Source organism: Cololabis saira, chromosome 19 (genome assembly GCF_033807715.1).
Source record: "Cololabis saira isolate AMF1-May2022 chromosome 19, fColSai1.1, whole genome shotgun sequence".
NCBI lineage: Eukaryota > Metazoa > Chordata > Actinopteri > Beloniformes > Belonidae > Cololabis > Cololabis saira.
In genome coordinates this window covers 11,161,242-11,184,019 of record NC_084605.1, presented here as the reverse complement: position 1 = coordinate 11,184,019, position 22,778 = coordinate 11,161,242, and the positions used below count along the sequence as shown (strand labels likewise).

Here is a 22,778-nt window from a genome sequence, read left to right as displayed (position 1 = left end):
GTATATTAGTGCGTGTGTGAATGAATAAATGAGACGTAAAAGGTCAATTTCTTACCTAATTTCTTACTCACATAAAAACAATCCTTTATATATATATATATATATATATATATATATATATATATATATATATATATATATATATATATATATATATATATATATATATATGTTTTTATTGGCAGATTGTTTCCACAATACAGAGCAAAACAGATGAACATACCTTTTTTTTTTTTTTTTTTTTTTTTCTCCCCATCCCTCTCCCCATGGTTATCATCATTAAGTTTCCTTTGGGTATAGCAAAAAATAAACAAAAAATAAAACTAATAATAATAATAAAATTAAAAAAAATAGTAAATAAATAAAAAGATACTAATATAGTGACATAAAAGTAGTAGTAGTGCAATGAACTTAAATAAGAAAATAAAGTGAGAACGAAACCGAGTAGGGTTATCTAGAGATTAATAATTATTTCTTAGATCAATAATTAGCAATTCCAGTAGTAGTCACAAGTTATACTAGTAAACACTTGAGTCGGAATGTTGTCATATATCACCCCCAGAGTTATATACCAATGTAATTGGGCTGTTACTATTTTTAGGGATAGAAAAATGAAAAACAACAAAAAACGAAGTCCTTTGGAAGTACCCTCAAATTTTCAAAATAGGTAATAAATGGTTGCCAGCTCGAGAAGAACCTTTCTAATGAACCTCTAATTGTAAACTTTGTTTTTTCCAATTTTAAGAAATCCATAATATCATAAAAACAATCCTAACCCTAATAATTTATCAGACTCATGTGTGTGACAGCAGAATTTGGGGTACAACTTTTTTATTTACATACAAATGTTTATCATTACGAATAGTTATAACATGGACACATCTTTTTGGAAGTTATCTTACTCCATAGTCGAGCAGCTAAATGCGCATCCTTACCTTCTATTCCTGCATGCCGGAGAGCGACAATGCAGGATTATGAGCTGTCTTACTGTGCTGGTGTTACTGACGTTAAAATGCAAGTGTGTTCCTGGCGTTAATGTCACGTTACAGTCGGATACATGTCATGTGTTTATTTGGTTAACAGGAGCGAAGATACCCTGATTGTCCGGCCAAGTGAAAAAGCGATCTATCAATCAGTCAATAACTTTATTTGTCCCCAATGGGGCAATTAATTTTGCAGCAATATATACACATAGTAAAAAAAGGACAAGGAGTTTAAATCTAAAAATCCAAGCCCCACAACAGCTACCTTTTCCTCGTGGAATTGAGAAGGGAGATGGCAGAAGGTACAAAATAATGTTTATATCTGTTAGTTTTGAGAAGTGGAAGTCTGAGCAATGTACCCGATGGGAGAAACTGAAACTCTTGGTGTAGAGGATGGAACAGTCCGATAGGATAGTTTTTGCTTTCCTATACAGCTGTTTGTTATACAGGTCCTGTAGAGTCACCTGAGCAGAGCCAATTATTTTGCTACAGACATTAACCACCTTGGTAAGAATAGTTTTCTGCCTTACCCTAATGAAAACCAACAAATGAAAGAAAAAGTTAATACAGACTCAGTGAAAGAGCGATAAAACATGGACATCAAGGATGAATCAACATGGAATTTGGACAGTTTTCTAAGACAGTACAGACGCCCCTGACTTTTCTTGTAAATTAAGTTGGTGTTACTCGCAAATGTCAGCTTATTGTCTATTATAATTCCCAGATACTTATAGGACTCTACTCAGCTGAGATGCAAACAAGACATTTAGATTAATACTTATCCAGTAAATGTATATCTAAGCTGTAAATAAACATAGCTGGATGAGAGTACATCACTGCAACATGGCTTGTCTCATCCTGTGCTGTTATGTCTGCCACTTGTGTGATGTGGCTAGGCTCTTAAAAATAGACCAAGAGCTTGCCTTTGGCTTGCTTGCAATATTTAAACAACTTCCTATTTTTTTAAAGGGAACAAACGTTTCCTCTTGAAGGTGATGAAAACTGGCCAAAAGAACAACTGAAGCATGTTCATTTTGAATACTTTGGACGGACTGAAAGTTGCCAAGTGTTACTGACCTGTGAGAGAGTAGTAGGTTTTGTTATCAAGATCTACTCTTTGACAGAGTCCTAATGACAGTTTTTCACACTCCAGGCATTTTTGAGATGCAACACATTGCTCCAGGAGCAGCTCCTGTTAGTTCTGCAGTTATTCATGAGAATTGTCTTAGGAACCATAGATTTATACATTTATCTAATAAAATGCATTGCCTTTAGGCATATTTTCTACTTTTTACACGTTAGCCTCAGATATGTTGCAACACAATCGTTTTTCTAAACAGACAAAGCAAGAGAAGTATTTTTTTTTAATTGTTTAGCACAAACGTCTAAGAAAAAAAAAACAATATTAATATCCTTTAACAGTCTGAGCCTAATTTGAGTGTATAACAACCACCTATTTAAGAAATTCACAGTTAGTACTTTTGTGATGAAGTCTGCAGCTTTGGCTGTATTACCATAAATGCTCAGGAAACCTTTCATTAGGTTTTCAGACAACTATCAAACACTGTTGAGGTTACAGGTTGTTGTGATCTAGAAATGGCTCAATGTTGTGGTCAAGCTGATCTACACAGTAAGCAAATTATGGGCAACTTGATGGTTGGGAGCTTAATGGTTATTGCTCATTGTGCTGTTTGCTGCTGAACATAATCATACTGCACTTTATGATTTAACTGATTCAGAGCTAAAGCATCACTTTAAAATTACCCTCTAAATCCTGGGAGGATTTCTGAGAAATGTAAAGCTGTTCACTAAAAGCTTTTATTTCACAAACAAAAAGCAGGACATAACTGTTTAAAAGGTAAATCTTTGGCTCTTTTATGTATTAAGTTGGCCCTCATTTGTCTCAACATTTAAAAAAAGGTTGAAAAGTAAAAGCATGTTGTATTTAGTCAAAATGTTTATGCTATTTTTAAGATTCCCAGAGCTCAAACCTCATTCAGGGTTTAGTACTGAATGTCCGTGTACTGCTTAATTATCTTTATGCACTTATCTCTTCTTATTTGTATATTTCCTTTGGCCTGTACAATGCCATGCCTTAACATTGCACCCTACGTTGTAAAACTTAGAAGTGATGATGCAAATCAGGCCTACCACTATTCATCTTCATTTTACTCCTTAAATCGAATATATAGATACCTCGTTTAGTCGAGAGGTTATTCAGCCTGGACATGCAAAGAAGTGTGCATACTTTCTGACACCAACTGTGGCGTTATCGAGTGTGTAGACTGGTGAAGGACAAGTGAATGACCAGTCGGAAAAACAAAACAGAAAAATATTTTCTTCATCATTGACAAAAACATGCATTTACAGATGAAAGAAACCCTGTGGGCATAGAAATAGGCCAGATTTGGTATTTTAACATTCTTCTGATGTGAAAAAGGTGCAGCCAATAAAACAGTTATACTTTTTTATTTTTTCATTGGATACAAAAAGGGTGACATTTTATAAACTGTATCAGGTAAAATTGTTAAAATTAACGTGGTTTATGGACAGAAGGATGATTTAATTTATTATCATTTTAAGCAGAGTGTAACTTGAATATTTACAGGTCTTAATAATGTATACCAATTACCATTCTTATTTGTATTTTTGTATGATATTACATTAACAGCACTTGTAAGGCAGGAAATGATTTGCTCCTGTGAAGAGAAATGGCAAATGTAGTGTGAAACTGCGGAGTGGTGTGTTGTTGTTTTTGGTGGGATTCAATGCTAAAATTAAAGAAATATACAATTAAACAGTGTTTTAGAAGTGCTTCGTAATTTGTTTATTTTTATTCTTTTTTGGAGGGGCATTTGTGTGCTGTTATATACTTCCTTTTGTCCCATCTTTGGTTGAGCACAGTGTATTTTACCTCAGCAGGATACCTGGAAGAATTGCATAATATGTGTGTTATTTCCTTTTAGAGGTCCAGTTGTGCTGATTATATGTGACAGAATAAACCATAATTCATCATAACTTGTGTGTCCAAGACAAATGTTTGTAATCTCTCCAAATAACAGATGCTCACTCAGCGTGTCTCTTCCACTCTCACCAGGCGCTGGTCATGCCGTCGAGTGTGCGGGCCGGGAGCCTGAAGGACCCGGAGGTGGCTGAGCTGTTCTCCAGGGACGACCCGGAGAAGCTCTTCACCGACCTGAGGGAGATCGGCCATGGGAGCTTTGGAGCAGTGTACTTCGTAAGTTGCTTTATTGATGTTTGTAACAAGGATTTAATACTGCAGGGGCCACTCTTTCCAATGAAAAAGGTAAACTAGTCCTTTTGGTAAATTTTCTAAAATCTTAGATTAAACTGTAATTTTCACCACCTAGATTTATCTTACCCTATTTCAAAAAACCTAAGCAAATGAGCTCTAAAATCATCAGCTCAGTGTAGATTTATTGGTGTTTAAGTTTAAAAACTTAAACGCTAAAACTAACAATATTTATGTGACTTATTAATGCAGTCTCCATCACAGGGAGGTTCAGAGTTTTTTTTCTAAATGAGTCTTGCATTGAAATTCTGATTGTAAAGTAGCAATTATTGGAGAAATGATTAAGTTTGGTACTTAGCATTGGTATTTTGATGATATGAATATATGTGTTGGACTAATATGGACTAATTTATGAAGTAATAATGATACATGACTGATGTTGAGCTCAAAAGGTATTCTTTAATTTGCAGTTTTCGAACATATTTAATACAAAACTGCTTTTTTTTTCTTTTTTTTGTATACTTGTTTTTTTTTTAATAGTTTTTCTATAATATATGCCATTTAATGGAAGTGAAACATCATTATTTTCTACAATAAATGAGCTTTTCTTGTCTTTTCAGAAAAAAGCCCATGGTTTTGATACTGTTGGATGGATGTTTATTACAATATTTGTCATCTTATAAACACAATAAATATGCCAAAGATAAAATTACAAGGTTGTGACTGTGATGAATCTTGCCTGGGTCAGATTGGTTGATAGTATGGAATGATGGACATAGAACAGGAGAATAGCCTCCTTTCAATGATCGTTCTCAAATTGCTGGTTTGTGATGATATTTGTAAGAAAAATGGCCAAGGTAATGATACAAATATTTCACGTAGGAGCACAAGGTGGAGAAATCTTTCAGCTGAATATGAAAGGTGGCGGGAAAGAGGGCAAAAGTATAACCATGGTGTGAGTCAGAGACAGAAAACAACTAGCCAGTGGTGGGTGAAAAGCCCTGCTTAATGAAGGGTGAAAATAAACTAGTCATGGATGAAGAGACGGACCGAAGAGGGGGCGAGGAAGCTCGACAGAAATTCTTTTTATGTAATAGTGATTCCTTTGCTGTGTCCGAAGTGTATATAAAAAAAAAATGGCTGATGAATCATCATACATCTCCAGTGCTTTGCAGGGGGGAAATCAATTCTGTTGTACTGCCAACCAACACTTTTGAAGTGATGCTCAATCTTAACTGAAATCAACTGGATGAAAATGCAGGCAAATGGAGGGCCAAGCCTTAGAGGTTCGAGTACATCTCCCTATAGCTGGAAGGCTGGTGGTTCAATTACCAGCACTGCCACTTGTCAAAACGTCCTTGGGGAAGACATCGAACTCCCAAACTGCCTTCAATATCCTCATCTGTGTGTGATTACAAGTCTCTGTGTGACTAAAACCTAGACAAGGGTCTTGAATTTTTACCATTTTCAACCTTTTTTTTGTCTATTCTGCTAATGGAAAACTAAGCTACAGTCTAACAAGCATCCCCAAACTCAACAAGTATTTTGTCTGTTTCTTTCTCTTCTCAATTAGGCCCATGACATCCGCACAAATGAGGTGGTGGCAATCAAGAAGATGTCCTATAGTGGCAAACAGTCCAATGAGGTAGGACCCGAGAACTCTGTAGACCTCAGTCTTCCACAGATGGAAGATTCACGTCATTCACGGAAACTACAGTGTTGGATTGTCAGTGACCGGTTCTGTTCTCGTTCCAGAAATGGCAGGATATCATCAAGGAAGTGAAGTTCCTTCAGAAACTACGCCACCCAAACACTGTGGAGTATCGAGGCTGCTACCTGAGAGAGCACACAGCATGGGTGAGTGTTTTTGTTAAATCAATCATGATGTGATTCTGCAGTTGCACAAAAACGGCAGTTCAGTGCACCATCTAAGTTACATATAACTTGCATTAGGGCTGGGCGATATGGACCAAAAGTCATATCTCGATATTTTCTAGCTAAATGGCGATACTCGATATATATCTCGATATTTTTTCTGTGCCTTAATTGGGGTTTCCCCCAAAGCATTATAGCATAGCATCTCTGTTAGCTTCATTTTTTTCTGAGGCAAACCCTTAAAAAAACAGTCAGTTTTAATACAAAGCCTCGTGCCAAATGTCACACAGGTTCCTTTATTAACAGAGGTCTGCACAATATCAAAATGTATAAAACAAATGAAATAAAAATAAACTGCCTGCATATATAGAATAAAAATGGTTCTTGAATAAAATAAAACAAATATCCCTTTCCTGCATAACAATTAAATTAAAATACACTGTGCAATTAATACAATGTAGACAGTAACAGGCAGAATTTTCCACTGAGGTTGACAGTTGTGCAAATAACAAAAAGTTTGTGCAAATCTCAAATAAAACATTCAAGTCAATTTGTCACAAAATAAGCTATATCAAAATCAAAAAAAAAAAATGTAAAATTTTTTTTTTTTTTTTTTTTTTTTAAATCGATATAAACGATATTGTCTCGTACCATATCGTGTTTGAAAATATATCGATATATATTAAAATCTCGATATATCGCCCAGCCCTAACTTGCATTAATTATTATGAAAATAAATGTCTCCCATCATCTTAATGCTGTTAATCCTGTCTCAGAACCTGGGAACATGGAAAGACATATTTCAGGAGTACCTTTAAACTTAAAAATGAATATCTCTCATTGACCTGAAATGTTTCAGGAAGTCGACTCGAGAAATAGATTTGAGACCACGGTGCTGTAATCACAAGAGGAAAACACAACTACTTTTCAAACTAACATGTTTTCACATGTAAACCATGTATATTTTCTGGGGATTGTGCGGACAGTTCAGCCCAGCTCATCGCTGTTGTTCAGGGATTGACATAAGCGCTTGCCTGGGGCCAGTAAGCTCAGTTTCTGGTATAATGATCGCCCGGTTGGGCAAGTGAAAAATAAACTGAGCCAAACTGTGATCTTGATACTGTGGAGCGTGCCGATCAGTCAGAAATGTTATTCCCTTTCTCTCCATCGTGCATTAGGTCTTTGTAAATGAAAGAGATTTTTTTCTCTGTGAATATTTTCCCCCCAGCCACCAAATCCTGATCGAAAACCAGGGGAAAAAAAGCAACAAAGGAAAGCAGAACCAAATGGGCAATGATGAAACAACATGACACTATGAAATAAAACATTGAATAAAATTCTTACCAAGTTGCTATGATACATTTCCCTGGCTCTGCAATGACTAGAGGGTGACTAAGGGAAATTAACATGAAACAATTTCAGGATTCATCAGTTGAATAGTTGAATTGTGGCTGTCGGCACATCTACATGGTGTACGCTACTGTAGCATTAACGGCCGTCACTAAAAGCAGCCGCTTGCAGCACAGCAGTGAGCTTAGTTATAGGTTGAATATTCAACAGACGGTCACCACGGATCTTGTAGAGTCTAATTTAGGCACCGTCAATAAGTTAACTGAATGAAATGTTGAAGGATTTAAAACAAATAATAATTCCCCCAATAGCCTCCATATCAGGTGATCCTGTCAGTCCAGACCTAATCTGAATTGTTGTACTTGAAGAGTAAAAAAAAACATTCTACTTTGTATTGCATTTGAGGACATTTTTTTGTACTTCAATTTTATATTAGTTTTTATATTAAATAATGTTATTTTCAGTGATATTCATGAGGTATTTCTTTTCCATTAGCTTTCACATCACATAATGAACATTTTCCATGTGGAGCAAATAAGTTTGGTATTCAGGCAAGTTAAACATGTAAGCAACTTGGCAAAAGAGGAAGTGGCTGAAAAAGCTTAATGTCAAGCCCTGCTGTTGCATCTAAATGAAGTGCAGAGGAGGAAAAAAGAGAGTGAGCAGTGAAAATCAGTGTCTTGTTCACAACACATGAAGTATGAATACAGTTTCTCAATGACATTAACAAGAAAATAAGTCAGTGTCATAGATATTTTAATGTATTTGCAACATTTCTGGGAAAGTGGAAGACAACATATAGCCAATGATTCATACTCTCACTCTTGCAGAGTGAGAGTATGATGCATTGGCTGTTGTCAGTACACTCTTCCTTGCATTAAATGTTCTGGAGGATTTTGCAGCTGTTTTAACACGCTGGTGCACTCGATGTTCAGGACTTCTTAGTAAGGAATTGGCCAGGTCAAACGTAAATGTTTCAAACATTAGGTCTTGTCATTCTGTCTAAAATTTGATAGTACAGGTAAGTTCAATTCAATTTTATTTATATACTGTCTATTACAGTACAAGTCTCTAGGTGCTTTCCAGAGACCCAGAACATGAACCCCGAGCAATTATTACATAAAAAATGGCAGGTAAAAACTCCCCTAGTGGGAGAAAAACCTTAATCCATACAGTGGAAGGGAAAAACTATTTGGGGGGTTGGCATTGAGCAGCAGCAGGCTCATACGGGGGGGCGGATCCTGCCGAAGCCCAGCCGGGAGATACTATCAGTACTGAGAGATCCCGTATCCTTACAGAGAAGGCCGACATGTTGATTTTCCTTTTCAAAAACAGCTGACTTCATATAGAACTATGACCAGACCTCTCTCTTTTTATTTTGTTTTTTTTTTAATGTTTTTGTTATTTGTTTGTTATTTACTGCAGGAATTGTTGAAGTTAAAAAAAAAAAGGGGAGTCCTCCTGATTATTATTATTGTTCTGAACACAGTTTGAGTGATGAGAGAGTGATATGTATGTGTGCAGCAGATATCAAGGAAAATAAAGTGTTAGTGTTAAAATGTCAACTTAAAGTGTTAACATCTATAGTACTGATGTGGATGAAATAAAAACATTTCTATTCTTGATATATTCTATTTATCTACTTTCTAATTAATATTGGTATCGGAATCGGTATTCGAAAAGAAACGGATTCGAAATGAGGATTCGAAATAGGAATCGGATTCGATGAAAATGCAAACAATACCCATCCCTAAGCAGGAGTAAGGGAGATCAGAAAGGGGGGATGAAAAACTGAGAAATGAGACACACTCACTGGCTAAGGTACAGAAGACAAGATATTAGTATTACCTATCCGTGAGCAGGAGAACTAATGGCGCTTTTGCATTAGTACCGCCTTAGCTCGGTTCTACCCGTTTTGCGCTTTTGCATTAGGGCTGAGACGGGTAAAGCCGCTCCAAGTCGATACTTTTTTCTGTAACCATTTCAGTGAGGTTCTTAGCGGGCTGAGCAGGGACTATTTCTGACATCACCACCCTCCTCGCCACCGATTGGTCGGGGGGCGGGGACGTCAAACGTTTGAATCAGGAAGCGGGAGTCAGAGCGAGGGGACTCGCGGCTCGCAGCGATTTTATTATAAAGCGCAAAACGTCTGTTTGGTGATCCAACTCTGAGGTGCAGATGTTCATAAACCTAGTGGCTGTCGAGAAAAAATTTTAAAAGCGATGTAGACGGGCTGTTTTCCTCTCAGCCGCTCCCGGCTCCAGCTGATTTCTGATCAGCGCCGACATGAACAAAGCAGTTGCGCAATCGAGTACGTCACAGCAGCTTCACCCCAACCTGCCCACTTCTCCCCTGGCAGTGCGAAAACACACGTGTGGAACCGTGCCGTGCCGCGCCGAGCAGAGCCGGGCTGATCGATACTAGTGCAAAAGTGGCTTAAGAGTTGTATGTACATATGACTGACACATGGTTAGTATGTGTACTACAGGGATGACTATATCAACAGATGTAGACAGCAGACACTGACGTGGTCAGAGGGTGGGAATGCATGTCAGCAGGTATCCAAAAGACATCTATACAGACAGGTGGAAGCTCCTGAGGCTCTGGCCCGTAAACGGGTACAGAAGAGAAAAGGATGGGGCAGACCAGCAAAACAAACTACAAGAACGATGGAAAGCAATTATAGTGATAAGATACTTTTAATTAATAACTGAGGATTGATCTAAGAAAAGGAAAGAGAAGGAGGGCGATGGGCACCGCTCAGTGGATCATGTTGGGGTCCCCCTGCAGCATAGGCCTATAGCAGCATATCTACAACAAAACTGTTTAAGACGAGCTGCTCTAGTCTCGTCTTGCGGTTGCAAGTTATAATCCCCCCCCCAAAAAAATTCCCTACAATATACCATTGCGACTAATGCGAAAGGTTAAAAGTAGATTTAAATATCCTTTTCTTATCACACTTTTATTGCAACTCAGAAAATAATATTGATTATTACTTTTTTTACTACTGTTCTTTTTTCTTAAAAAACAAACAATTTAAATTAGTCACTTTTGGTATAAAAATAGAATTAGAAGAGACAATTTAAGACCTCCATGTTGGGGTGCACCTTTAATTTGCTGGCAGCTTTCCCACGTTAACAAATATGCCATGAAGGAAAAAAAAAAAAAGGTCCCTTCAGTACAAAGAAACGCTCTTCTTCTCTGGTCAACAGTGTAAAAAGTCCTGTTTGGTGTTGGGTTGGATTTTGTAACACTCCCCGTCTCTGTTCTAGCTGGTGATGGAGTATTGCTTGGGTTCGGCCTCCGACCTCCTAGAAGGTAAGAAGAAATGAACAGAGGAAAATGAAAACTGATGAATTCTTATTGTGAATTTAGAATGTTTTTAAGTTATTCACACAATGTCCTTTTAATATCTCTCGTCTGCCAGTCCACAAAAAACCCCTACAAGAAGAAGAAATAGCTGCCATAACTCACGGTGCATTGCAAGGATTAGTGTATCTTCATTCTCACAACATGATTCACAGGTAACTCCCATTTCTGTTTTTAAATACGTGTGTATATTCTGTTGTCCACCCCCTCTCATCTGTCAAGAGAACAAGAAAATACAATGGAAAAAGGACAAACTGTGGTGTCTGAGATAAGCTCACGCAGTGGTGTTTGTGCTCTCACACAGTGCCAGCAACACATTTTAGAGCAGCTCCCGACAATACATTTTGTTTCTGTGTTGTTTCCCCCTGTTTTTCCTGACCTGTCATTTTTTCCTGTCTGATCATTTCTGCTACATTTCTCAGGGATGTGAAAGCAGGAAACATCTTGCTTACAGAACCAGGCCAGGTCAAACTGGGAGACTTTGGCTCTGCCTCTATAGTTGCTCCAGCCAACTCCTTCGTGGGAACACCTTACTGGTAAAACATTATTTTATACATTAGTGTCTTACGATTTAGCAAAATGGGGACCCTTCTTTAATTAAAAAAATGAATAAAAATGACCATATTGTATGCACAACAGCAAATGTGTCTCAAACATAAAGATGGGTATCAAGAACCAGATCTAAACGGCTGTCAGCTTCAGAAATTTTTATCAAAGTACAAATTGGCCTCCGTATAAACAGTGCTGCTCTCTGTATTTATGTAACATAAATTCCTTGTCATCATGATAACAAAGCTACCAGCCTCTGTTACTATCACCTTTGACTTACAAGTGTGTTACATTCTGCTCTGCAGTCATGGTCAGAAATGTTTGCCATGGAGCTTAACTCCACCAAATCCAATAAAAAATAGTGATGCACCGAAATTTAAATTTGTGGCCGAAACCGAAAATAATATTATAATTTAATAATAAACAATAAACACTTGGCCGAATACCGAACATGGTTCTTCGCAGTTTTTCATTTATTTTGCCAATTTTTTCACCATTGCAAAATCAAATAAATTTCATTTCGGCATGCTTTTAAAAGAAAAAAATCTTTTACGAAATTACAAGGTAGAAAGTATTTATTGAACATAAAAAACTGAACATTTTTTAATTTCCCAGCATTATGTTTTGGTTCCACATCCTGGTGAATGTTAGGTAAAATTCTTATGTGGTTACTTTTTGGTTGGCCAACGATTTATGTTTGTGGTGTGCAACCGGGAGTCTATTTCCTTATATTACAACGCCGTTATTAATTGTTCGTTTTTTTCCCCACTTATTCCACCGAACACCGAAAGTTCTTTTTTGCCATTTTCAGCCGAACAATTTCGGTTACCGAACAATCGGTGCATCACTAATAAAAAATAAATCGTCTATATTCATAAAAGGTTGTTTACATGTTGGGAACTAATCAGACGAAACGTTTATAACGTATAACTTGAGACGGTTTTAGTAGCTACTACTGATATATGTACAATAGCTGTAGCCACGGAGCCTCTTGGCTGTTGAGGATATGACTTCATAAACGTGCCACCGTCTTAAGCTTTTAATGTCACGGCAAGTTTATTTGTCTAGCACATTTCATTTACGAGACAATTCAACGCACATTACATTAAAATGTTAAGTGCATTAAAAAGTAAGAGTTTAAAAGCAGAATAAAAAATTAAAGAGGCACACAAGTTGAAATGGAACAAAACGGAATCAAAGGCTACGTTCACACTGCAGTTGCCAAGTGACCCAAATCCGATTTTTTGCTCATATGTGACTCAGATCCGATTTGTTTATGACAGTGTGAACAGCACAAGTCACATGGAATCTGATCTTTTCAAATCAGATTCAGGTCGCTTCCATATGTGGTTCTAAATCGGATACAGGTCTGATGTTTTGCAATGCGACCTCAGTGTGAACAGCCAGGTCGGAATTAATGCGACTTTGACGTCACACGCAGAGCCCTGAGCCGCGGGGGAGAGACACGGGAGACGGCGGGGGTCCCTCCGGGCCGCCTCCGCCTCTCCTCCGCCTCTCCTTCGCCTCTCCTCCGCCTCTCCTCCTCTCCTCCGCCTCTCCTCCTCCCCTCCGCCTCTCCTCCTCCTCTCCTCCGCGCTCACCTTTTTCACCTACGACCTCAGATCAGACGAGACAACCCGCTGAATTTAAGCATTACTAAATAAAGAAGCTAAGGATTCAAATCAGTGAAGCGGTCGTGGTCGCATAACCTGCCCGTTTTACAACGAGCTGGACCGTGTGTTGATAAACCCAGCTGAACGCCGGAGAGCAGAGCTGACACTCCGGGGAGCGGAGCTAGAGCCCTGCTATAGACTGTTTTCTTCATCCCGCTCCCGCTGCATTTGCGCCCGCAGTGTTTACATCCGCTCCCGCCCGCTCCCGCAAAACTCTGAGAATTCATGCCCGCACAATGATAAAGATGCAAGAGAAACGTCCTTGACAAATCTATCTGATTTAATGTTAACATGATAATTGTGAGCTTGATGGATAATTGGCAGTTCACGGGCACCTGTTGGATACAAATCCATCATTGTCATCATCACACGCCTCTGCGCATGCGGGTCAGTTCAGGGCCGCGATGCGTTCACACTCGAGTCGGATATAGGACACATTTTAAAAGATAATGTGAACAGCCACACAAAAAAATCGGATATGGGAAAAAATCGGAATTGAGCATTAAGGACTGCAGTGTGAACGTAGCCAAAGAGATAAAAGTTATAGTGCGCTGTGGGAGATTAATGAAACGCAGAAGTAATTAAGAGTTTTCAGCCTTAATTTAAAGTAGCTGAGAGTTTCAGCAGCCCTGATGCATTCTGGGAGAATATTCCACAGTTGAGGAGCATAAAAGCTGAACGCTGCCTCAGCGTGTTTGGTTCTAACTCTGAATACAGAAAGTAGCTGTGACCCTGACGGCCTGAGAGTTGAGGGAATTCCCTGGAGTTGAGTCATCCATAGGTCTGTTGCTAGACAGTAATGAGTATAAACTTTAATTAGGGGTCAAAACTATGTGAACAGAAGCAGTTGTGAGTTAAAACTGTTGTTTACAGCATAATGAATTTAATGTTAGTCCAGTAGTGATTAATCCAGGTAGCAAATAAATAGGTATTTTAGACTGACAGGACTCAGACGTCTCATTCGACTTAAAGGTGACCTATTATAAAAAAAAAACAAGTTTTTTCTTGCTTTAACATACAGGACTGTCTCAGAAAATTAGAATATTGTGATAAAGTTCTTTATTTTCTGTAATGCAATTTATAAAAAAAAAAAAAAAATAAAAAAAATGTCATACATTCTGGATTCATTACAAATCAACTGAAATATTGCAAGCCTTTTATTATTTTAATATTGCTGATTATGGCTTACAGTTTAAGATTAAGATTCCCAGAATATTCAAATTTTTTGAGATAGGATATTTGAGTTTTCTTAAGCTGTAAGCCATGATCAGCAATATTAAAATAATAAAAGGCTTTCAATATTTCAGTTGATTTGTAATGAATCCAGAATGTATGACATTTTTGTTTTTGTAATTGCATTACAGAAAATCACAATATTCTAATTTTGTGAGACAGTCCTGTGTATATAAAGTGGTCTCCCCTCAGTCTGCCAACTCAGAGAAGGAGGAAAGCAACCAAATTCTGCAGTGTCTGTACAGCCGCCCGGATGAGCCGTCCAGTCTGATGTAGCTTCTACGAGCCGTTCAGATTCGGCTCCCTTTCGTTACGTAACGACAGAGCGATTTACAGAGGTTGGCCTCCGATGCGTGAAACCACGCCCACAACTAACTCCGCCGGCCGGAGCTTCCGCCATTTTTTCGTAGCGGTGTATGGCGTCATTCAGGCAGCCAATCAGAACAGAGCCTCATTATCATAGCCCCGCCCACTCAGAATCCCACATAGATAATGAGGTTAGAGACTGGGAAGAAAAAGACATGGCTCAGAGGCTGAATTTCTAATTTATTTAACAAAACAATCAAAAGCTTGTTTTTAAGACATTCATGGCCTGTTTAAAATAGGTATTAGATGCCATAATAGGTCCCCTTTAAATGATAGTCTGAAGGGTCCCTACAGAAGAACAAAAGGAATATTAACTTTGAGTGTACAAAAAGTGTATTAAAAAGGAAAACGTGTACAGGAATCTACGAGTTATCCGTGAAGCGGCCTTTCAATCTCTATGAGAGTCTGATGCTCTCTTAAAATCAGGAGGGGAGTGAACAGAGTTGTATAACAAGTGTAGGTGAACAATTTTGTACTTGCCATTAAAGTCATCTTAACTCCATACAAATCAACTATCTGATGTTGTATATACTAGGGCTGGGGATCGATTCAAATGTCAAGAATCGATTCGATTCCGATTCTTAAGATTCAGAATCAATTATCAAGATTTGATTCGATCTGATTCGATTCCGATATTGATTTGGGTTAGTGTTATTAAAACTGTTTTTGGAGTTGTTGCATGAATTATATGACTGTAGTTGTGCAAAATATTAATACTAGTATTATATTGAGATTAAACAGCAAGTATTGGCAGCTAATGATGCTGTAAGGACCAACCAGCTCCCAGAATGCTGATACAACTGCTTTCAGAAACATCGTGGGTCAGAATTACCAAACAGATCCAGGGCAGTAAACGGAGACGGATGAAATCGGTTTTATTTTTTCCCACATTACGTTTTTATTTGTTCCATTTTCGGTCTATTTTGGTTTTTAATTTTTGAGCATTTGGTTTTTAGCATTTTTTGCAAATGTAACCCCAAGACAGTATATAAAGTAATGAAATATAGACAATTTATGCAATTATAACCTAACACTTTAATGTTTTCATACCTTTAAACATATGTAAAGGCAAAAACATGGCACCAGTTATTCTCGTGTCCAACAAAACATTCCTTTTTTTGGGATAAACAAAAAAATAACAAAGTTGTAATGTAATGATGAAAAAAATAATAATACATAAATAAATAAAAGAAAGGAATAACCCCCCCCCCAAAAAAAAATCCCCATAAAAAATCGATCTTTAGACATATGAATCGATTTTTAGGAATTAATATGAGAATCGATTTAGAATTGGGAAATCAGTTTTTTTCAACACAGGCCTAGTATATACAACTGTCAGTAGACAATAATGAGGAGGAAAGTTCATGGCTGCTTTGCTAGAACCAGATGAGTATTGTTTTAGAGACTGTAGCCACACCAACACTGCCGTGGAAAGACAAAAGGGTTCCATCTCGGTATGGCAGCATGGAAGTAGAATTAAAATTAAGTCTATAAATGCAGAATGATGTTCTCATTTAAACAGTCCTGATGTGCAGGGTTACTGAGCCTTTATCATTAAATGAATTAACCTGAGAAGTGCTCATCTGTATTTGGCCTCACACATCCATGGGCTCATGTAAAAATACTTTCATATTCATTTGAGCTGCTGAAAGCTGCTGTTATTCTGCGGTCAACTAATTCTTGTACTGCTGCACCTCCATGTCCACCACTCAGCAGTAAAGGTTTAGTCAAAGATAATCTATACAGAAGATCACGCATTACCGTTACTGCCAATGATATGAAACGGTATACACTTCCTGTCTCCTAAGTGGGCGTGGTCGCCCCTCTCCCCACATCGTTTTGGAACATACAACACTAGATACAGTCAAAGATACTCTACATTTATTTATTGAACGTTTCTGATACAGTACAACTTTAATATTTGCGCCTTATTTTGCTGCTCGTTTTTTTTTAATCTGCTACCTTTTATCTGCCGCCTTCTATCTGCTCTGTTTTATCTGATATCAACCCAGTACAAGATCATCGGATCAGTCTAATATTCTTTTTTCCCTTCCAAAAAGACTTCAATAATAACAATAACAGTATTATTAAGCAAAGAAGTAATTTTTATTTTAGTTTTAAACTTCATTTTATCCGATGGGAAAACGACTTTGGCAGTTCTGCAGTGACCGACGACTCTGAGCAGAGCTATGTATTATTATTATTATTATTGTTATTATTATTATTATTATTATTATATTATATTATTAGCTATGAGAGCCCAATCTCGCGAGAGTGTGTTGCTCAGACAGAGACAGGTCTCAAACAAAGTTCATTTTCTCCTAATCTGTCGGTCTGAAAATGGCCATTTTGGTGTCAGAATGTTCAGAAGGTTTGTGGCTTTTGAAAAATGGGTCGCATATTTACTTAGGTTACTATGGGGCGAAGGAATTGGTAATAATCTGTGCTCACGTTCACTTTTCCCATAGGACTCAATAGACTCAGGACCTGCTGTTAGTCTCCTAAAGGGGCGGGGGAGTGGGGAAACCCACGTGACACAGATACAGGAAACACAACCGTAGTGGGGGGTCTCGTTTATAAAACGTCTCTGGTTTAGTGTTTCTACTGCAGGAAGCAGCACAACCTGTATAGAAGTTGGCAGTGAGTGAGCCCTGAGGTGGTGTTATCTGTTGGACGGGGATCAAAGGGAAAGAGCTGGAAATGGCTGAGCTGCTTTTGTTGTGTCGTTTCCTTCATGCAGGATGGCGCCTGAGGTGATCCTAGCCATGGACGAGGGTCAGTATGATGGAAAGGTGGATGTGTGGTCACTTGGCATTACCTGCATAGAGTTGGGTAAGACATGGCCTCAAATGATTCCCAAGTGTCTTGTGTGCTTACAAAGCTGAGAGCATCTGACAGTTTTCTCTCCTCTATCTCTCCTTCTCACGCTACATCGGGCTTTTTCACTCTCCAGCGGAAAGGAAGCCTCCTCTGTTCAACATGAATGCTATGAGTGCCTTATATCACATCGCCCAGAATGAGAGCCCTGTGTTGCAGTCTAATCACTGGTGAGATGCAGTGCACTGTGTAACTCAGGGGTGTCAAACTCATTTTGCTTGGCGGGCTGGATTTGACCAATTTTTTTCTCGCGGGCCGCACGCTCAAAATAACAAAAACGGTGTGAAAATGTTTTTTTTTTTTATTCTTTTTTTTTTTTTAACTATTGTTACTTAATCCAATATCAGTTTAGTTAATTTTAAAGGAAATATGCACTTTGTTTACGCTCTAATTATGTAAAATATATTTCTTCAGGATCTTTTCTTGAAATTTCTCTCTTTTTTCATATTATGTAAGATACTTTTAATATCATTTTAAAAAGATGAACAAACAAGTATGTTTTTTTTATATTTTGCTTTTTTATAGGAAATTTAATTAAAAGCTAAATCTTTCTTATTACATCCGAGAGTGTTTCTTTGTGATTTAGAGATTTTTCCAGTACAATTAAGTGTATTTATTTTTAAAAATTGGCGCGGATATTTACGCCAGTGTGCCAAAAAAGTCAGCACTTCTCTTTTAACTGTTTTACTTTCTCACTATCCTCGTATTCAAAACTGAAATTCTCAGAATAAATATCTTCTATCATCTTTTTTAGCAGTGATATTTTTCCTGCGAAAATATATAATAGTAGTCGGTTAATAAAAATAAACGACCGTCTACAAAGAAATAAAATCGGCAAATGCATTCTAGAAAACTAAAAAAATGTCAAACTGCTCTCCTTGTGGAATAACGATGGATTTGTAGAAGAAATATATTATCGGATATGCTGCAATTCATGGCAATTATTTATGTCTTCCTTTTTAGTAAATTAACATTTGTTTTTTTTGCGCACATTTGACACCCCTTGTGTAACTATTCTTTGTCCAGATGAGTATTTATTTATGTTTTCTGGTACAAAGAGGGTTGTGTGTGTATGTGTATATATATTATTAGTGTGTGTGTGTACAATGAATATGTAATTACATTGTCAGATGGTATGTCGCACTAAGCTGTCACGGCCGACCTGTAAAATTTTGCTATCAAATCCTACTTTGCATCGATCAAATGATAACAATGGTTCATTTTGTCATAATGCTGCTTATTGTCAGGATAAAAATATTTTTAAAGAATGATTGTAATGTACAGCATCATTAATCTTGCAGGCTGCTTTTATGTCATATATATCTTGATTTGAAAAACTTTTGATCTTATTTAACTATATTTTTCAGGTCTGATTATTTCCGTAATTTTGTGGACTCGTGTTTGCAAAAGATCGCCCAGGACAGACCTACCTCTGATGTGCTGCTAAAGGTACAAGGAGCTAAAATGTTGATCAATGTTGTGTATTAATGTAGGCTTAAGGTTGTTGTTTTCATGATCAAGAAAAGATGATCATTTTTTTTTCTCCCAGAGGATAACTATTTTAAATGCTGATTATTCAGTTGAATTAGTGTTTTGTACTCAAGAAATACAACTCGCAATTAATGTGGATCAGACAATTCTTTCAGCAGAAGGTTTCTAAAATTATCTGTAGTGATGAATCATTGCATTCATAAATTAATTTAATTTACAATTTTAAATGTCACTTTTTGCCATTCAGTGTGGGTTTTTTTTGTTTATTTTATCAATTCCTCAAGCCTACCCTGACATGAGAGAAGGGGAAGACTACAGAGATGTCTGGTTGAGGAGAAAGAGAATATGGAGATAATTGGGGAAAATATACTTTTTGAGTTAATTTTTAAGTAACCATCTTGAAGTTAAGCAGGATGTAAATTGCTTACTCATGTGAGTGATTACTTTTTATAAATCAGATCTCTCAAGATTCCTTTATTTCTTCTTCTTTAATAATATGAACCAACAGAATCTCCAGCACTACAACCTTTTAATTTCAGAACCTCCAGAATCCTGTTGTGATTTTCTTCACTACCGTGTTTCAGTTTCACGTTTTCTCTCAACCCGTTCTTCCACCCAGCACCATTTCCTATGCAGAGAGCGTCCCATGACGGTTGTGATGGACTTGATTGCGCGCACCAAGGATGCTGTCCGTGAGCTAGACAACCTCCAGTACCGGAAGATGAAGAAAATTCTCTTTCATGAGGCACATAATGGTCCAGCACAAGAAGGAGGTGATGAGGAAGAGGTGAGACCAAGATGGACGGAGGAGCATGAGGATGAGATAGCTGAAGGAAAACATTGGAAAAATGCACAGAAATAGCGAAGCTAACTATACAACCGTATCCAGCACTGTCAGACTTTTGTCCTTGATTTAAATTCACAGTCCAGTGGATTACTCTTATTTGTCACAATTTTAGTTCAAACTTCAAGATTGTAGTCAGACTGAAGGCATGTTAGCTGTCTCAAAACATTTATTTATTTTAAATGGCAGCAAGTGTGAGAACAGTGGGCTTTTATTTTTGTCCCCAGTATTATGCCGTATGTTTGTTTATCACAGGATAAATATATTTACTTATACCAGGGGTTGGCAACCCGCGGCTCTAGAGCCGCATGCAGTTCTTTAGCGCCGCCCTAGTGGCTCCTTGGAGCTTTTTCAAAAATGTTTGACTTTTTTTTTTTCCTTTTTTTTCAATTTTTTTCCTCTTTTTTTTATTTTTTTCTCTTTTTTTTTCTCGACATTTTGACTTTTTTCTCGACATTTTGACTTTTTTCTCGACATTTCGACTTTTTTCTCTGCTTTTTCTCGAGACTGGATTTCAACATTAATCTCAACATTTCGACTTTTTTCACGTAATTTTGACTATTTCCTCGACATTTCGACTTTTTTCTCGACATTTCAACTTTTTTCTCAAGATTTTACTTCAACATTAATCTCGACATTTCAACTTTTTTCTCGACATTTCGACTTTTTTCTCCACATTACGACTTTTTTCTCGAAATTTCAACTTTTTTCTCGAAGTGCATAATGAAAAAAAAAAATCTCCCCCCAGTTATAGCTAATATATAGAAACATGCAGCATGTGTTGCCTTCATTCTAAGGCTTATACGAGACTTTTCATTTTTTGCGGCTCCAGACATATTTGTTTTTTGTGTTTTTGGTCCAATATGGCTCTTTCAACATTTTGGGTTGCCGACCCCTGACTTATACCATAAACTGGAGAGTGCACTACTATACAACTTGCGGGGCCATCCTTAAACTTCCTCTTTTTCCCTTCCAATAGGATGTGGAGCACTATATGCTGCGCACTGGTACAGTCAACAGCATGGAGAGCTCCCACTCACTGCCGTCCATGTCGATCAGCGCCAGCTCCCAGAGCAGCTCGGTCAACAGCCTGGCGGACGGCTCCGACGACAGCGGGGAGATGGCCATGATGCAGGAGGGAGAGCACACTGTCACCTCCAACAGCTCTGTCCTGCACAAGCCCCTGGTCAGTCCAGATGTTCCAACATCCTTGCTCAAGTTGTTTAAGACATCTGTTCTGTCCCACACCCTTTTCTGGCTGATCTTTAAAAATATTGGAAGAAAACATTTCAACTTTTTTTTACATCTATAGTATTTTACTATACTCTTGCTTTCTGTCACATCTGTTTATCTTGTAGTCTTTAGTACTCCTGTAAATTCTGTAGTCTAAAGGAGAAACAATGTGGAAAGAAGAAATTATTGATAAGGCAGATTAACAAAAGGGTCACAGCTAAGGGTTTACAATTATTTTATATTATTTTTGATCTGTTGAGACTAATTTTAACGATCAGTGTCAATAATTCCCTACACAACGTTAAAAAAAAAAAAAAAAAATCTAATCCAGTCAATATCTCCTGCATCGACTTTTTTCTTGACATTTTGACTTTTTTCTCGAAATTTTGACTTTTTTCTCGACATTTCAACTTTTTTCTCGGCTTTTTTCTCGAGATTGTACTTCAACATTAATCTCGACATTTCGACTTTTCTCAACATTTCGACTTTTTTCACGAAATTTCGACTATTTCCTCGACATTTCGACTTTTTTCTCAACATTTCAACTTTTTTCTCAAGATTGTACTTCAACATTAATCTCGACATTTCGACTTTTGCATTACAGAATAGCCATGACATCTGTGGACCAAAGACACTTTTCGCTCAAATTGCATACGGAAATCATGAACAAAAAATTGTATATTGACTGTCAGCCATACAGTTATAGAAATAAGCCAGTTAGGTGAATGGCTTGGTTGGTTAGGAAACCTTTGAATAAAAGCACCGCTTACTTCATTACTGCCACACCAACGCAGAGTCCAAGGGGTTCTCGGGATCGAGAGGCTAATTTCATGTTGATTACTAAGATGACATTTAATACGGTTCAGTCTGATTTTTGACTCTTCTTAAATCTCCTGCAGAGCCATGACAATATCTACGATGACCCTTATCAGCCAGAGATTGACTTGCAACGAGAAGCTTCATCTGTTGGCGGTGGTGGCGGAGGGGGAGGCGGCGGTGGAGGCGGAGGGGGTAGACGTCGGCGTGGCCGAGACCACTTTGCGACTATTAGGACTGCCTCTTTGGTCACTCGGCAGATCCAGGAACATGAGCAGGGCTCAGCCCTCAGAGAGCAAATGTCTGGGTAAGACCATAATAGTGAATCATGCTGCATTATAGCCCACTTATTACATTATAATTCAGGTAAAACAACAATTTATCAAGTATTTTTCGCTAGGCCTGTGTTGAAAAGATCGATTCTCCGATTTTAAATTGATTCTCATATTCATTCCTAAAAATCGATTCATATGTCTAAAGATAGATTTAAAAAAAAAAAATCATTATTTTTATTTATTTATATTACAACTTTTGGTACTTTTTTGTTTATGCCCAAAAAAGGAATATTTTGTTGGACACGAGAATAACTGGTGCCATGTTTTTGCCTTTAAATATGTTTAAAGGTATGAGAACATTAAAGTTTTCAGTTATAATTGCATACATTGTCTATATTTCTTTGCTTTATTATACTGTCTTGGGGTTACATCTTCATAAATGTTAAAAACCAAATTCTCATAAATGGGGAAAAAATAAAAGCGATTTCTTTCGTCCTCCGTTTGCTGCCCTGGATCTGTTTGATAATTCTGCCACATGTTTCTGAAAGCAGTTCTATCAGCATTCTGGGAGCTGATTGGTCCTTACAGCAT

At 37.5% G+C, this 22,778-nt stretch overlaps 1 protein-coding gene across 3 annotated transcripts in view; it reads left to right on the top strand.

Moving 5' to 3' along the window:
* taok2b (TAO kinase 2b) overlaps positions 1 to 22,778 on the top strand; it is a 45,024-nt gene that overhangs the window by 729 nt on the left and 21,517 nt on the right. For 2 of the 3 annotated variants that reach the window (XM_061709007.1, XM_061709006.1), the window contains exons 2-13: positions 4,081 to 4,221; positions 5,810 to 5,881; positions 5,992 to 6,093; positions 10,734 to 10,779; positions 10,889 to 10,985; positions 11,253 to 11,366; positions 17,392 to 17,483; positions 17,605 to 17,698; positions 18,896 to 18,977; positions 19,639 to 19,806; positions 20,843 to 21,049; positions 21,996 to 22,219. In XM_061709007.1, the coding sequence (XP_061564991.1) occupies positions 4,090 to 4,221; positions 5,810 to 5,881; positions 5,992 to 6,093; positions 10,734 to 10,779; positions 10,889 to 10,985; positions 11,253 to 11,366; positions 17,392 to 17,483; positions 17,605 to 17,698; positions 18,896 to 18,977; positions 19,639 to 19,806; positions 20,843 to 21,049; positions 21,996 to 22,219 (1,430 nt within the window). In that variant the 5' untranslated portion in view covers positions 4,081 to 4,089. Of the gene's footprint in view, positions 1 to 4,080; positions 4,222 to 5,809; positions 5,882 to 5,991; positions 6,094 to 10,733; positions 10,780 to 10,888; positions 10,986 to 11,252; positions 11,367 to 17,391; positions 17,484 to 17,604; positions 17,699 to 18,895; positions 18,978 to 19,603; positions 19,807 to 20,842; positions 21,050 to 21,995; positions 22,220 to 22,778 lie in introns of those variants that run through there. The other variant, XM_061709008.1, reaches the window with a different exon arrangement.